At 41.5% G+C, this 16,123-nt stretch overlaps 1 protein-coding gene across 11 annotated transcripts in view; it reads left to right on the forward strand.

Annotated features, from left to right (window-relative positions):
- sgk3 (serum/glucocorticoid regulated kinase family member 3) overlaps positions 1–16,123 on the forward strand; it is a 134,326-nt gene that overhangs the window by 77,695 nt on the left and 40,508 nt on the right. For all 11 annotated transcript variants that reach the window (XM_087985946.1, XM_087985948.1, XM_087985944.1 and 8 more), the window contains 2 exons: positions 14,670–14,875; positions 15,411–15,494. In XM_087985946.1, the coding sequence (XP_087842072.1) occupies positions 14,798–14,875; positions 15,411–15,494 (162 nt within the window). In that variant the 5' untranslated portion in view covers positions 14,670–14,797. The remainder of the gene's footprint in view (positions 1–14,669; positions 14,876–15,410; positions 15,495–16,123) is intronic.

Here is a 16,123-nt window from a genome sequence, read left to right on the forward strand (position 1 = left end):
TGTACCCAGACCTTTAGTTTCTGGATTGCTAGTCCAGTGATGTCATCCTTGCACCACCACCTCTACTCTACATGGCCCTCACTCTTGCTTTGTTCAACTTAATCAGTCATTTTTTAAATGCTTTTTATCCTTCATCTTTATTAATAAATGTTTGGCATTTTGGGTTTAGTCATTGGGACTTTGAGTATAGAATTGTCAGGTTGCATCTGTTTTCATCATCCACTACTAAATGTTTGTTTTCAGTATTGTTGGTTTGACAATAACTGCTGTAGTAACTTGCTGCAAAATGAAGTGTCATTAGATTGTATTAAATTAACTTCAATGCAGCAAAAATGGGAACAGATTCATTTTTCTACGGAGTGCAGTGTAAGGTGGGTGGAGTTGACCAAATGAAAATTTCTCAAAAGCATGCACTTGCGTGACATTAAACTAAATGAAGTAACCTAAGGAACTACAAATAACATGCAGAATTACAGCAAGGCTGGGTTACCTCTTCACGTTGGCACAATTTTCTTGGAATCAGCGATGAGTCACTTTCTTGGCAGTGAAGTGGGTAGCTGGCATAACTCGGTGGAAAAATACAGTTACATAATGATGAATATTACAGCTTTATTTTCATCCTCTCCCTCAGCCCCTTGATGTTGGCCTAATTGAGGAAGTAAGCTTACTAATATCCTGTTTGAGCAAAAGAGCAATGAGAGTGCTGTTGCCTTCCTTATTCTGCTAACTGTAGCCCTTCTTAATCGGTGAAATCATCATTTCAGAGTTATGTTTAATGCAGGACGTTGCTCAGCTGTAGCAAATAATCTAGGTTTAGGCTTCTTTTAGACATTTTTTTTTAAAAAAGTAATTTTTGCTTCTATCATGTTTCATAATGGAGGCTCTTATTTAAACCTATCCTGGTCACATTGTGGCCTGAAGAGTTTCAGGTTTAAGTTTAGGGAAAATCAGAGGAAACATAAAAAATAGGGGCAGATGTAGGCCATTCTGCCTTTCAAACCCTCGCTTCCAATCATTGAGTTATATATGTAGAGCATGGAACAGACCCTTCAGTCTGACTTGTTCATCCTGACCAGATATCCTAAATTTGCCAGCAATTGGCCAATGTCTCTCTTAAACCCTTCCAATTCATATACCCATCCAGATACCTTTTTTTAAGTGTTGTAATTGTACCAGCTTCCATCACCTCTCTGTACCCTGTTCCTACCTTTGCCCGATACCCTTTGGTTGCGTTAGTTTTAAGAACTAAGAGATGTACGGCATGGAAACACAACCTTCAGTCCAACCCGTCCATGCCGACCAGATATCCCAATCTAGTCCCACCTACCAGCACCTGGCCCAGATCCCTCCAAACCCTGCCTATTCTTATACCCATCCAAATGCCTCTTAAATGTTGCAATTGTATCAGCCTCCTCCACTTCCTCTTGCGGCTTATTCCATACACGTACCACCTTCTGCGTGAAAAAGTTGCCGCATAGTTCTCTTTTCTATCTTTCCCCTCTCACCCTAAACCTATGTCCTCTAGTTCCGGACTCCTCCCCCCCCCCCCCCTTCCCACCACAGGAAAAAGATTTTGTCTATTTACCCGATCGTCCCTCATAATTTTGTAAACCTCTATAAGGTCACCCCTCAGCCTCCAGAGAAAACAGCCCCAGCCTGTTCAGCCTCTCCCCATAGCTCAAATCCTCCAACCCTGCAACATCCGTATAAATCTTTTCTGAACCCTTTCAAGTTTCACAACATCTTTCCGATAGGGAGGAGACCAGAATTGCATGCAATATTCCAAAAGTGGCCTAACTACTGTCCTGTACAGCCACAACATGACCCCGCAACTCCTGTACTCAATACTCTGACCAATAAAGGAAAGCATACAAAACGCCACCTTCACTATCCTATCTACCTGTGACTCCACTTTCAAGGAGCTATGAACCTGCACTCCAAGGTCTCTTTGTTCAGCAACACTCCCTAGGACCTTACCATTAAGTGTATAAGTCCTGCTAAGATTTGCTTTCCCAAAATGCAGCACCTCGCATTTATCTGAATTAAACTCCATCTGCCACTTCTCAGCCCATTAGCCCATCTGGTCAAGATTCTGTTGTAATCTGAGGTAACCCTCTTCACTGTCCACTACAACTCCAATTTTGGTGTCATCTGCAATCTTACTAACTGTACCTCCTTATGCTCGCATCCAAATCATTTATGTAAATGACAAAAAGTAGAGGACCCAGCACCGATCCTTGTGGCACTCCCATTGGTCACAGACCTCCAGTCTGAAAACAACCCTCCACTACCCTCTGTCTTCTACCTTTCAGCTAGTTCTGTATCCAAATGGCTAGTTCTCCCTTTATTCTGTGAGATCTAACCTTGTTAACCAGTCTCCCATGAGGAACGCCTTACTGAAGTCCGCATCACATCTACTGCTCTACCCTTATCAATCCTCATTGTTACTTCTTCAAAAAGCTCAATCAAATTTGAGACATGATTTCCCACGCACAAAGCCATGTTGACTATCCCAAATCAGTCCTTGCCTTTCCAAATACATGTGCATCCTGTCTCTCAGAATTCCCTCCAACAACTTGCCCACCACTGACGTCAGGCTCACTGTCAATAGTTCCCTGGCTTGTCTTTACCACCCTTCTTAAACAGTGGCACCCCGTTAGCCAACCTCCAGTCTTCTGGCATCTCACCTGTGACTATCAATGATATAAATATCTCAGCAAGAGGCCCAGCAATCACTTCTCTAGCTTCCCACAGAGCTCTCGGGGACACCTGATCAGATCCTGGGAATTTATCCACCTTTAGCCATTTCAAGACATCCAGCGCTTCCTCTCCGTAATATGGACATTTTGCAAGATGTCGTCATCGTCTATTTCCCTACAGTCTATATCTTTCTTATCCTTTTCCACAGTAAATACTGATGCAAAATACTCATTTAGTGTCTCCTCCATTTTCTGCGGCTCCACGCAAAGGCTGCCTTGCTGATCTTTGAGGGGCCCTATTCTCTCCCTAGTTACCCTTTTGTCCTTAATGCATTTGTAAAAATTCTTTGGATTCTCCTTAATTCTATTTGCCAAAGCTATCTCATGTCCCCTTTTTGCCCTCCTGATTTCCCTCTTAAGTATACTCCTACTTCCTTTATACTCTTCTAAGGATTCACTCAATCTATCCTGTCTCTACCTTACAACTGCTTCCCTCTTTTTCTTAACCAAACCCTCAATTTCTTTAGTCATCCAGCATTCCTTATACCTACCAGCCTTCCCTTTCACCCTGACAGCACCACTATGACTCTGGGTTCAGTGGGCTGTGGGGCTGGTGTAGGAGATAGTAATAGAGGACATTTCTGGCCTAATAAAATGGTTGAATGGGAATGTGGGGAACCCCAAAAGCTGATGGAATTGACTGGGAGAGCAACACAAAATGGAACGTGAAGTGTTTGGAGGATGGGGTGTAATACTAATTCTTGAACAGAACTCCTAGTAGTGTGAAATGGATAATATTATTTCACTGTTGAGATTTGAATGAAAAATAAGGAAGACAGGGTGTCTGCCAAAGTTTATTTTTCTAGTCTGGGGAATGTTTGCTGGGGCAGTTGCATTAGTCGTAGATCCATTGATGTTAGACATTGGTGGTCAAGCTGCACTTCTTCTGCAGTTCCTGCACTGACCCGTATTTACATTTCAAACCTTGGCCTCCAGTACTAGCGACCATTCCATTATTTGTAACAATCAAAGTATTATCACCTCCATGAAGCTGATGTGACCACAGGTAAGCTTGCACATATTTGCCAATTCACAAACCTCTTTCACGGATTTCATTGCTACAACTGCTTTGGATCTGCTATCTTTGCACACTGGAGTGTAAGAAAGAATATAGTCTGTTATAGACCATCCTGCACTTGTGTGTTTGGGGGCAGGTAATGAAAGTGCAGTCCTGGTAGACTGAAAATCTCCCAATATTGTTTGGCGAATGGCTTGTAATGCGTACATGTGAATAAGGTGAAGTTATTGATGTCCACACAGAATTCACTGACCTTCTCAGAGGCTTCCATTCCATACAATATAACAGCCTAGTACAAAGCCTCATTTATATTTGTTATGACTTCTCAGGAATCACATCCTGAAAAAGCTATTCTGATTCTAATATTCCTCATGGAATATCAATACAGCAAGAGCTAGTGCCATTATAAGTATCTCGGCCCTACACAGATAATTCTGGAGAAAGCAGCAAGGTACTGATAACGTTAGCCATCTCTAACCTTGGATTCCGTTTGTCCAAGTGTCTCTGACCAACCTGCCTGCTATTCTTGTGCTAGGGTACTTGTGCAAAGTTATTAATGATCAGCATGGGACTACCATCTCCTGAGGCCTGAGAAGGTTCCTAGTTTTTGGCAGCCCTTTCAATTTCAAAGACCTCAGGCATTTCTTCCTCAACAAGTTGCAAATACAGATTAATGATCAAGGGTTACAGGAAGAAGGCAGAAAAATAGGGTTGAGAAACACGGACATCTACTACAAACCGACCGACTCCCACAGCTACCTGGACTACACCTCCTCCCACCCTGCCCCCTGTAAAAACGCCATCCCATTCTCCCAATTCCTTCGTCTCCGCCGCATCTGTTCCCAGGAGGACCAGTTCCAAAAACGTACAACCCAGATGGCCTCCTTCTTCAAGGACCGCAATTTCCCCCCCGACGTGGTCGACGATGCCCTCCACCGCATCTCTTCCCGCTCCTCTGCCCTTGAGTCCCGCCCCCCCCCCCCAACTGCCACCAGGACAGAACCCCACTGGTCCTCACCTACCACCCCACCAACCTCCATGTACAGCGTGTCATCCACCGTCATTTCCGCCACCTCCAAACGGACCCCACCACCAAGGATATATTTCCCTCCCCTCCCCTATCAGCGTTCCGTAAAGACCCTCCCTCCGTGACTCCCTCGTCAGATTCACACCCCCCCACCAACCCAACCTCCACTCCCGGCACCTTCCCCTGCAACCGCAGGAGGTGCAAGACTTGCGTCCACACCTCCCCCTTCTTCCCTCCAAGGCCCCAAAGGAAACTTCCATATCTGCCACAAATTCACCTGCACCTCCACACACATCATCTATTGCATTCGCTGCACCCGATGTGGCCTCCTCTATATTGGGGAGACAGGCCGCCTACTTGCGGAGCGTTTCAGAGAACACCTCTGGGACACCCGGACCAACCAACCCAACCACCCTATGGCTCAACACTTCAACTCCCCCTCCCACTCCACCAAGGATATGCAGGTCTTTGGACTCCTCCATCGCCAGACCACAACAACACGACGGTTGGAGGAAGAGCGCCTCATCTTCCGCCTAGGAACCCTCCAACCACAAGGGATGAACTCGGATTTCACCAGTTAACTCATTACCCCTCCCCCCACCTTGTCTCAGTCAAATCCCTCGAACTCAGCACCACCTTCCTAACCTGCAATCTTCTTCCTGACCTCTCCGTCCCCACCCCACTCTGACCTATCACCCTCACGTGACCTCTTTCCATGTATCGCATTTCCACGCCCCTCCCCCAAGTCCCTCCTCCCTACCTTTTATCTTAGCCTGCTGGACACACTTTCCTCATTCCTGAAGAAGGGCTTATGCCCGAAACGTCAATTCTCCTGTTCCCTGGATGCTGCCTGACCTGCTGCGCTGTTCCAGCAACACATTTTCAGTTGAGAAACATATTAGCCATGATTGAATGGGGGGAGCAGACTCCATGGACAAAATGGCTTAATTTTTCTCCTAATCTTACGGTTTTATGATGTGTCCACCAAACTGGGATCAAGTCAAATCTAGATAGAGTACTCATCTGCTGCGGAGGTGAAAGACTCCCAGTGGTGAGTGCCAGTGAAAGTGTTATCAGAGCATTCTCTGGGAGTTGAGTGGTTCCTCTCAGGAAATGAATCTGACGTGCTCAAATTCAGGTATTGGTGGTCGTGTAGGTGTTGCTAGTGCCTAAGTTAAGAGAAGCCTTTTATAGGGGTGTAAATTTGAGCATCTAAAGAATGAGTGCTCACAAGTGGTAGTGTGATAGAGGTGCAGCGCAGTACAATGAAGCCTACTAACTAGGTCAGAAGTCATTATTTGGAGGTGCCGGTGTTGGACTGGGGTGGACAAAGATAAAAATCACAATACTAGGTTATAGTCCAACAGGTTTATTTGGAAGCACTAGCTTTTGAAGCACTGCTCCTTCATCAGGTGGTTGTGGAACGATACAGAATTTATAAAAACAGGATCACCAGTGTCATGGAATGTAATATTAAACAAATTTTGCTTGAGTCTTTCATCTTTCGGAATAATAGAATCAATCACACCTTCAATGCATTACCTGAGCTGAGATGGCACCTATTGTTAAAAGCTAGCTTAAGAATGTAACTTTAAAAAAGTTCTGGGATTTACACATGAAGAATACAAAACTAACATGATCATTCTAAAAGACGAAAGACTCGAGCTAAATTTAATATTACATTCCATGACACTGCAATCCTGTCGCTATAAATTCTATATTGTATGATTCTGCTCCACAACCGCTTGATGAAGAGGCAGCGCTCCGAAAGCAAGTGTCTCCAAATAAACCTATTCGACGATAATCTGATGTTGTGATTTTCTTTTTTTTAATCTAGGTCAGAAATCACATGGCAGCAGGTGAGAGTCTAACGGGTTCACTTGAAATCACAAGCTTTCAGAGTGCTGCTCTTTCACGTGCTGAACTTCACCTGAGGAAAGCTTGTGATTTCAAATAAACCTGTTGTACTGTAACCTGGTGTCGTGTTCTTTTCCTGAGGTTTCACCCGCGAGTTGCAATCCCCACACATCAACTTCTATAAACAGTTAAAGTTTATTAAAGCCTGTACAAGCTAGTGACTCCTTTTTGACCCTCCTCATAGGCGTGCAAAGTCGAGTCAAAGAGCCCCCAAATAAAGGAAACACGTCCCCTTTATACAGGTTAGTTGGTAATGCTCACAGGTACTCCGGCCACTCTTCCCCACCCCACGCCCCTTGTCCCATAACCACATGGTAGGATGAGGTCATCCTCTGTGATAATGTAAATGTCCTAATCCTTGGGAATCGTTATGCAAATAATTTCCTGACTCCGTGATTCCCCAAGACAATGTAGGTGTTCAATGTCCTGGCTTCAGGGTGGCCCTGCAAACAAGTTCTGGCTACGCTATTTCCCCGGACAAAATAGGTGTGATATACTTCAGTATCGGGGGATGATCATGCAAACGAATTTGATTGGCCAGGGGGTTGGCTATAAAAGCATTTCTGAATGGAAGGGACTGAATGAGAGATTAATTTGATAATACAGTAGAATAGTAGTAAATGGCAGCCCCAAATGAAGTGTGGATTACAAGGGATGATCATCCACATTTCTGCATGCTATCTGAGGGACAGAATGTTGCCCCCATCCACTTCCAGAATGTTCAGCTTTTTGGAGAAAGACAGTACAGTTTAAGCCTTTAACATTATTCTCTCTCTCTGGACATTAATGTACAATTTAATCTTTTAATCATTATAGTGTGACTTCTAACCTTGTCCACCTCAGTCCAACACAGGCACCTCCACATACTGTGTTAACTGATCTGGGAGCTATCAGTGTGCTCATGAGTGGCTTCCATTTTCTCTGGCCATTCCCACAATCCTCTCATGGGGCAGGGAAGCTCACGTCAGCTACTACCATCCTGTCTTTGCCCTCCCAGCCTGCTTGGGTGACAATTTCTGCAATGAGGGGGATAAAAGGTGATATTGAGTTAAATGCAATTGGATGGAAGAACTGTTCATGGTGGTGTGGGAGCAGAAGTGTTGAGGTGTCCCCAGTGAGTGAGTGGGGAATCAAGTTGCTGTGAACAAGAGTGAGAGTTGTAGATGGTTAGCCTTGGTGAGATAAGAACGTGATGGCAGAGTTAGGGTAATGAGGTAGCAAAGCGAAGATAATGCCACTCACTATTGCAGAGTGCAGGTTTATTTGAAAGTACAAGCACTTGGATTCCTGCGAAAGCTTGTACTTTCAAATAAACCTGTTGGACTATAACGTGTTGCTGTGAGAGTTTTAAAAAATATTTTATTTTTATTGAAAAAAGAACTCTCACAACCACACTCATTGCACATAAGTAAATCAATAACGCTGCTCAGCATAACAGACCTTTTTGGGCATTCTATCCAGCAGAGGATCCATAAGGCAATTAAAGACCCACCCTCCCTCACATAATAATATGCTGCAAAGCCAAGGACATCAGCATAGTGCATCAGTCAGAAATTTTAAGAGGGTGGGCCAGAGGACTGTAGACATTCAAAATACCATATTCTTCGCCACGTATAAGGGCCTTAAGAATAACAAACCGACCACACTCCTCTTTAGCACAATCTATTAAATTAAATAGGAGACCCTTCCGGACGAGTATTGCCACTCCTCTGCTCCTGGTACTAAATGACGAGAAAAACCCGATCAAGCCCACCCTGCTGCAACTTTGTGTTCCTGGTCATTTAAGATGAGTCTCCTGTAACAGGGTAACATCTACCCTCTCCTTTCTAAGGCTCAGCAGCACCTTTTTCTCTCAACTGGTGAATGAATCCCTCTGATATTCCAGGTGCACCATTTCAGAATGCTGCGAACCATGATCCTTTACAATCACCTTTGACCTGCCGAGAGGAAGAATTTATCTTGCAACACGCTAAGCATCCTCAAAAGGAGATTCATAGAGTCTATTTACAAAAAAAAAGAAAACTAACTACAAAACCCAAAAGGCACTTAATGGGGCCACTATCCCCTGCCCACAGAGGATGCTTACGTTTCCCCCATACACCTCCATCCCCCCCTTCCAGCTCCAGCCGCACCCCAAACCCAAGCAATGGAAGAAACCAAACAAAGGACATTTGTATTTGTTATACCTTTATACTCTGCCCACCCCCCCACAATATACCCCCCAATCACTCCAACTCGGAGAGAAAAAAACTCCAACAACAACAACAACAGCTTCTTTGGGAAAAGAGTGAAAGTACAAGAAATAGAAGCAGGACAAAAAACCCAGACACTATTGTCCATTTCCATAAATACATCTACATTATTTTAAAATGTCCAAGAAGTTTTTGGCTTGCTCCAAGGAGTGAAATGACCACATAGTCTCCTTGTAAGTAATAAGCACCGCTGGGTATCTCACTGAATATTGAAAACCAAAGTGACTGCATGTCAAACATAGTTAATAGGCTATAAATCAATTTGAGATGTGCAAACGTTGTGGAAGAAGTGTTTTGGAAAAACAAATTCTTTCTTTCGTGTTAGCCAAAATGCAAGCCTGTGACTGAGAGAGGTCAGCAATTGGAATAAGACTTATTTTTGGCAGAGGTTTTGTTGGCCAATAGAATCTGCTTGTTGTGCAGTTGGTCAAAATGATTCCAAGACATTTTGTCAAATCAGTAACAAAGCCATCATTATTAATGCTATTAGATGATTAGTCTGAGTGATTGCGGATCACACATTGGGCCAGAATTTGCTCTATCAGGGTATCTAATATTATCTGCCATTTGATAGACTTGGCCTAGACCTTTCACCTCACAAGTTTTGTTCATAAAGTTGTTGAAAATCTATGCTGAGAATGGTGCAGTGAGGGTAAGGCATCGTTTAGAACCCAAGTGAACAGGACAATAAAAGGAGAACGTAGTTAACCAGTGAGATTCAAGTACTGGGGAAATAAATAGTGGAAGGACTGAGAATGGAGTGAGTTCAATGTGGCAGCAAGTTTGTCAAAGAAAGGATGACTAAAGGTGAGATGCCAATTGCTGGAAGCCATCAGTTGATAGTATAGACCTGCCCATTAGTCACAGCCAGCTGTAATTAACACTATTGAGGCATGCGCTGGAAGTTAATGAGGACTGAAAATGTTTAGAGGGTTGATCTATCATTTTGGGCTGTTGAGGACGGAAACTGAACTTTCAGGTTGAACAAGGTTTGGTACCAGAGCTACAGCATTCTATTTATAGAAAGGGGTGAAGTTTAATTTGCGGGAGTTTTGATTGAACAGGTTTTGTTTTACATGTTGAAAAGATACTTGTATGCAAAAGCAGGATCAGATTTTGGTTTGAATGAAGATGATACAAAGACTGTGTGTATCAAAACAATAATTAAAAGTTTGGGATGATACTCTTTATTCAATTTTTTTCTTTCAAGTATCTTTTTTGCACAGATGTGTATGTATTGCACATAATAATCAGTAAGGATCTGAAAAATTGTGATGTAAGCATTTATCCTATTTGGGTAGAATGATTTCTCTGATATTTAGGAAGCTAAAATATCAAAGTTCTACCCCAGCTCTATCTTCAAGTTTGCTGACGTCACAATCGTTGTAGGTGGGATCTTGAACAACGACAGGCCAGAGTCCAGGAAATTGTTAGAGTGCTCAGTGGCATGGTGTAAAGACAACAATCTCTCCCTCAGCAAAAGCAAAGGAGCTGCTCACAGACTTCAGGCAGCAGAGTGGAGGGCACGCCCCTCTCTGCATCAATGGTGCTGAGGTGGAGATGGTTGAAAGCATCAAGTTTCTGGGAGTGATGATCACCAACAATCTGTCCTGGTCCCCTCCCATCTCAACACAATGGTCCAGAAAACACAATAACATCTCTACTTCCTCAGGTAGCTAAGGAAATTCAGTATGTCCTCAAGGACACTCTCCAATTTTTTTTTTTAGCTGTATGTTAGAAAGCATCCTAGCTCTGGGTGTATCACAACAACTACAGATCCCAACACCTCAAGAAACTACAGAGAGTCTTGAACACAGCCCAGTTCACCTCACAACCCAGCCTTCCATCCATTCACTCCATCTATACTTTCTGTCACCTCAGGAAGGTAAATAACATAATCAAAGGCTCCTCCCGCCCCATTATACTCCCTTCCACCTCTTCCATCAGACAGAAGATATAAAAGTTTAAAAACACATGAACGGATTCAAGAACAGCTTCCGCTGTTGCTCTCTTGCGCTCTCTCTGGTCTGCCTGCTTCGTCTCTCTCTCTCTCTACCTCCTATGCATCTGTATTCTGCTACCCACAAAAACAGAAATTGCTAAAAAAGCTCCGAGGTCTGGTAGCATCTATGGAGAGAAATCAGTTAACTTTTTGGGTCAAGTGACCCTTCCACAGAACTGTACCCAGCACTCTGTTCTTTTGATTTTTATTTCCACTTTTCACTGTCAGTGTGTATGACAACAATAAATCAAGTTTCTTTGATAGGGTGTGATGACAGGAAATTATGTTCTGAATCTATATACATACAGACTGACATTGCCAGCAGTTAGTGTGAAGTTTACATTAATTCTTGCCTCATTAGACATTGTAGGATGGGTGTAATACTTCATACCTTTAGTCAGATCCATACTTTCAAAGGCCCTCGGGCAGCCACATTTGATTCCTCCACCTTCACAGGCAACGTGCTCGGATATCACAAACCAACTCCCTTTTTAATCGCAAATAAATGCTGGTTTCTGAAACTTTGGATTGTTGTAATTTTTGTTGTCCAAAAATCTTTAAAGAAGTCCTATGTCAATAGAAACTTTTATTTTGTATAGTTTATCAGAATTTCTTTTCCTGTATCAAATGGAACAATAATAAGTTGCACTCGACCGTAAGCAGTATAGGCATTGCATGTACTCCAGGAATACTACTTCTGGAATTGTATAAAACCTTTGAACTTTTTTTGGATGCAAACAGCAAGTTTTTGGGCTTTGAGTGCCAGGAGTTAGGAGTAACTACCATGGTCATTGTAAGAAAAATGTAGTTTCATTTCTCTCATAACTAGTAATTCCAATATTCTTGATTATTGATGTCCCGATAGTGTATAAGGCAAGTTCTGACAGCTTTGGCATTTTGTAATGTTGGAGTCACGCAAGAAATATTTTCTCTTATGTGGATGTTGAGTCCCTCCTTCCCCCATACCCTCACCATGTCTGTGTATAGACACGTAGTCATGGTATTTGATAAAGGTGTGGCATACAGTTCCGTAAATGTGCAGGAGTAATTATATCATGTAAAAAGATATATTGTCCCTTTGGCTATGTTGTCTCCCTTTTTAAAAAAAAAAAGGGAGGAATATTGGCAACAAAAAACTTACCATCATCTTAAGAATGTTCTGTGAGTTTAGCACCTTAATGATTCGCAATGAATCATTTTACTTGTTGCCTTAATGAATCAAACATCAATAAAATGTATGACTAACTGTTACAATAATTCTTGAGCTTACTGAAAATTAATACAAACAACTGTGAACACTCTAATAAAGTAATATCCTATTATGGACAATTTGACAAAATAGAGAATCTAATATTAACTATTCAGAATGGTGAGATAAAAACATTTAAGAATAGGAGCAAGAGAAGAGGGTGGTTCAGTGGTTGGCTCTGCTGTCTTACAGTGCCAGGGACCTGGATTCAATTCTACCCTCTGGCGACTATCTGTGTGGAGGTTGTATGTTCTCCCTGTGTCTGCATTGGTTTCCTCCCACAGACTGAAGATGTACAGGGTGGATTGGGCATGCTAAATTACCCACAGAGTCCAGGGATGTGTAGATTAGGTGGATTAACAAGGGAAAAAGCAGGATTATGGAGATAGTGTAGGAGGCATGGGTATAAGTGCTCTTTCAAGGGTTGGTGTGGACTCAATGGGCCAAATGGCCTGTTTCCATGCTGTAGGGATTCTAAGACATACCATCTGTTGATTCTTCTCACCAGACAATATGATAATGGCTGAAGATTGGTCTCTGCTCTCCTTTCCCACTTACTTCTATGTCAATTGATTCCTGAAGAGACAAAAAGTCAAAGTCACCCTTGAATATATTGTGTTATGGTACATCACCCACCCTTTGGATTAAAGTACTCCAAAGATTCACATCCCTTTTGGGTGAAAAGTATTCTCGTTTTTATGGACCAGACCCAACCCACTCGACTATATCAAGGAGATAGCCTAGACCCTAATTTTATCTTATTTAAAGGCAAGTTTAATTATTAACTATTTAACTACTAATTATCGACTGTTCCAATATAGCAGCATCCCATTGGCAAAAGCAAATTCAGCAAAACAGATTTTTCTCACTTGCTCTCTCCAGTCCAGGAGAAAGGAACACTGAAAGAGACATTCTAATGGCAGAACTCAAATGTTTAGCTGTAGTAGAGGCAGGTGTATCTGGACCAGAGATGGGGACCATCTAGCAGCTTCAATTGAAAGCAAAACTAAAACCCTGGGTCAGTGTGAACCTGACTCCACCACTCATGCTCCTTTTGTTGAATTTAAAAGGAACACTCTGGGAACTCCAAGCTGTTTACCCACTGCTTCTGTGGCAACACCTCACTGTAACAGAACAAATCCCACTTAAAGGTACTGTCACATTATGTCAGTTCCTAACACGATCCTCCCTTCTAGATTCCATAACCAGAGAAGTCCCACTATATCCCTTGTCGATCCCCTTCATAAATTTGAAAGTTTCAGTGAGTTCATCCCTCATTTTCATAAACTACAATGAATATAGATACAATTTATTCTCATACCAAAGGCGCAATCTAATGAGCATTCACCGTTCTGCCTTCAATACAACTATATCTTTCCTTTAACTCTGAAGATCAAAATTGTATAGAGTATTCTAATTGTAGCCTCCACAAAGCCCTTACAACTAAGGCCATTGTACAATTGTTATTCTTACACTACAAATCCTTTAAAAGACCCATTTACTTTCCTGATCATGTGGTATGCCTGCATATTGATTTTTGTAATTCTTGCAGAAGTATACCCAAGTCTTTCTGTACTTTAATACTAAGAACTTTCAAGTTTTTTTTTCTCAACATATTGTACTGTTCTATTCTTACAACCAAAGTGTAAAATCTCTCTCAAATGCCATCTGCTACTTTGTTATCCAGTCAATTAAACTGAGTCCATCACTTTGACTGTATCATTCTCACAAAATTAGCTAGAAATGCAAATTGAAATATCAGTAAACTTAGATACATCACACTCTCTCTCCTCTATGTAATCAGTACAGATTGTAAATAGTTGAAGCACCAGCACGAAGTCCTTGTGTTTATTTAGGGCTTCCCATCTTCCTTTTCTATTTGGCTTGTCTTTCCAAGTTGATGTGTACCCTGTTATAGTTAACTAATTAAACTTCAAGGCTAGAAGTTTCATTCAGCTGTTATCTGTATTTGTGTTAATTAATGTAACTAGTTAACCTCCTTTATACAATTATTGTGCCTCTCTAGAATCTGATTAAACAATTGCCCCCACGGCGCTTGTGCTGCAGTGGTAATGTCCCCATCTCTGGTCCAGAAGGCCTAGGTTTAAGTCTCACTTGATCCAGAAGAGTGTCCTAAGTGTGAACAGCAAAACACAAAATTCGATGCACACAAGTTCATGCAGACTGATGTTATGTACAGTCTTGCCCAATTCTCAACAAAAATCATGGTAAAGCTACAAGGTGCTTTTGCAGTAATTAGATCAGATATACACTCAGCTCCCAGCTATAGGTAAAAGAAGTTGTTTAAAAACAGCAAAACAAAATTGCACTTGATGGTGCTTCATGCATTAGCAGTAGTTTTGCATCATCATTTATAACCTGACCCAGCATGAAAGTACAATTGCCATAATTCTTGTTGTGTAAATAAGATTTGTTCTTTACTAGGTGTCATAATGGATGTACGGGTCTGTGCACATGAATTATTGACTTTGGATAAACTCCTGTAAAATTCAACTTGAGCCATTTCTTCAGTTTTGGAACTGATCTTTGCAATTGCTTCAGACAGAACAAAAATGGATTCAAAATCTGCTCACCCTAATGTCAGTATTCCCAGCTTTGATGAACATCGTGAGAAAAAAAAACGATACACTGTAAGTATAGAACAAAATTTTCTTTTGGCGAGTACTCTGGAAGTTGCAAACACAATTTTTCATTTTGTTTAACATGAAGGCTATGTAACCAAGTATTTGGTCCATGTTAGTAAACTGAATATTTTCATAAGTTTCAATAAAATTTGCGAGTTTGTTTACATTTCAGTTATCTTTGTATGGCTCTTTATTCTTTTTCTTTCTGAATCTGTCACATGCTACTCACTCTTGCTCACACACCTCTAATTCTGTAAAAATGGCAAAAGTGAAAGCTGGATTTTACAATAGATCACAGTTACTGATTAGACTATTCTTGTATTACTGTGTCCAGATTGGCCAAACTACTTTAGGTACAATGCCAAGAACATATAAAAAGTGCACGAGCTATTCACTTAGGATGAAGCAAAACATGCAATCCTTCTTCAATAAGAATTCTAGAATATTGTATACTTTATTACAAGTTGATGGATCAACTGGGTGTGATGATATCTTAAAACAAAACAATTGCTTTCTTCTGTAACTTGTTTCTTTCTAATAGGTTTACAAAGTGCTGGTGACAGTGGGTAGAAATGAATGGTTCGTCCTGAGACGCTATGCTGAATTTGACAAATTGTACAACACCGTAAGTACAGAGTGTGTATGCTTTTACCTGATTGGTGCTGTTTCACAAGCAGATGCACATCATCTGAGTACTCTATTGAAAATCAATTCAAATAAACTTTTAGATGTTCTGTTTTTCAGAATGTTCATCAGGTTCTTGGAAGTTGGCATGTTTACTTTTTCTAAATTATTATATGATTGTTATCTGTAGTGTCAATATTTTTGTTTTTAATCATATCTCTTGTGTATCTTAGAACTTGCAGCTTTCAGTTAAAGATGTTCTTTAGTGTAAGAATCGCTCTTATAATATGTATTACTCATTTATTTTGAATGTTTGTTTGTTTTTTTTCTAAACGTTGCAATATAAAAGCTTACTATAGTGAATAGAGTTGAGGCTATAATTTTCGATCTATTTCCAAGGTCCAGATGGAAAAAAAAAGCTGAAAATGTGTTGCTGGAAAAGCGCAGCAGATCAGGCAGCATCCAAGGAGCAGGAGAATCGACGTTTCAGGCATGAGCCCTTCTTCCTGAAGAAGGGCTCATGCCCGAAACATCGATTCTCCTGCTCCTTGGATGCTGCCTGACCTGCTGTGCTTTTCCAGCAACACATTTTCAGCAGGAAAAAAAGATAGATAGACCTTGCACAAATGC

The sequence above is a fragment of the Chiloscyllium plagiosum genome, unplaced genomic scaffold (genome assembly GCF_037043375.1).
Source record: "Chiloscyllium plagiosum isolate Xiang-an unplaced genomic scaffold, Cpla_swu_hap1 HiC_scaffold_4, whole genome shotgun sequence".
In the NCBI taxonomy this organism is placed as follows: Eukaryota; Metazoa; Chordata; class Chondrichthyes; order Orectolobiformes; family Hemiscylliidae; genus Chiloscyllium; species Chiloscyllium plagiosum.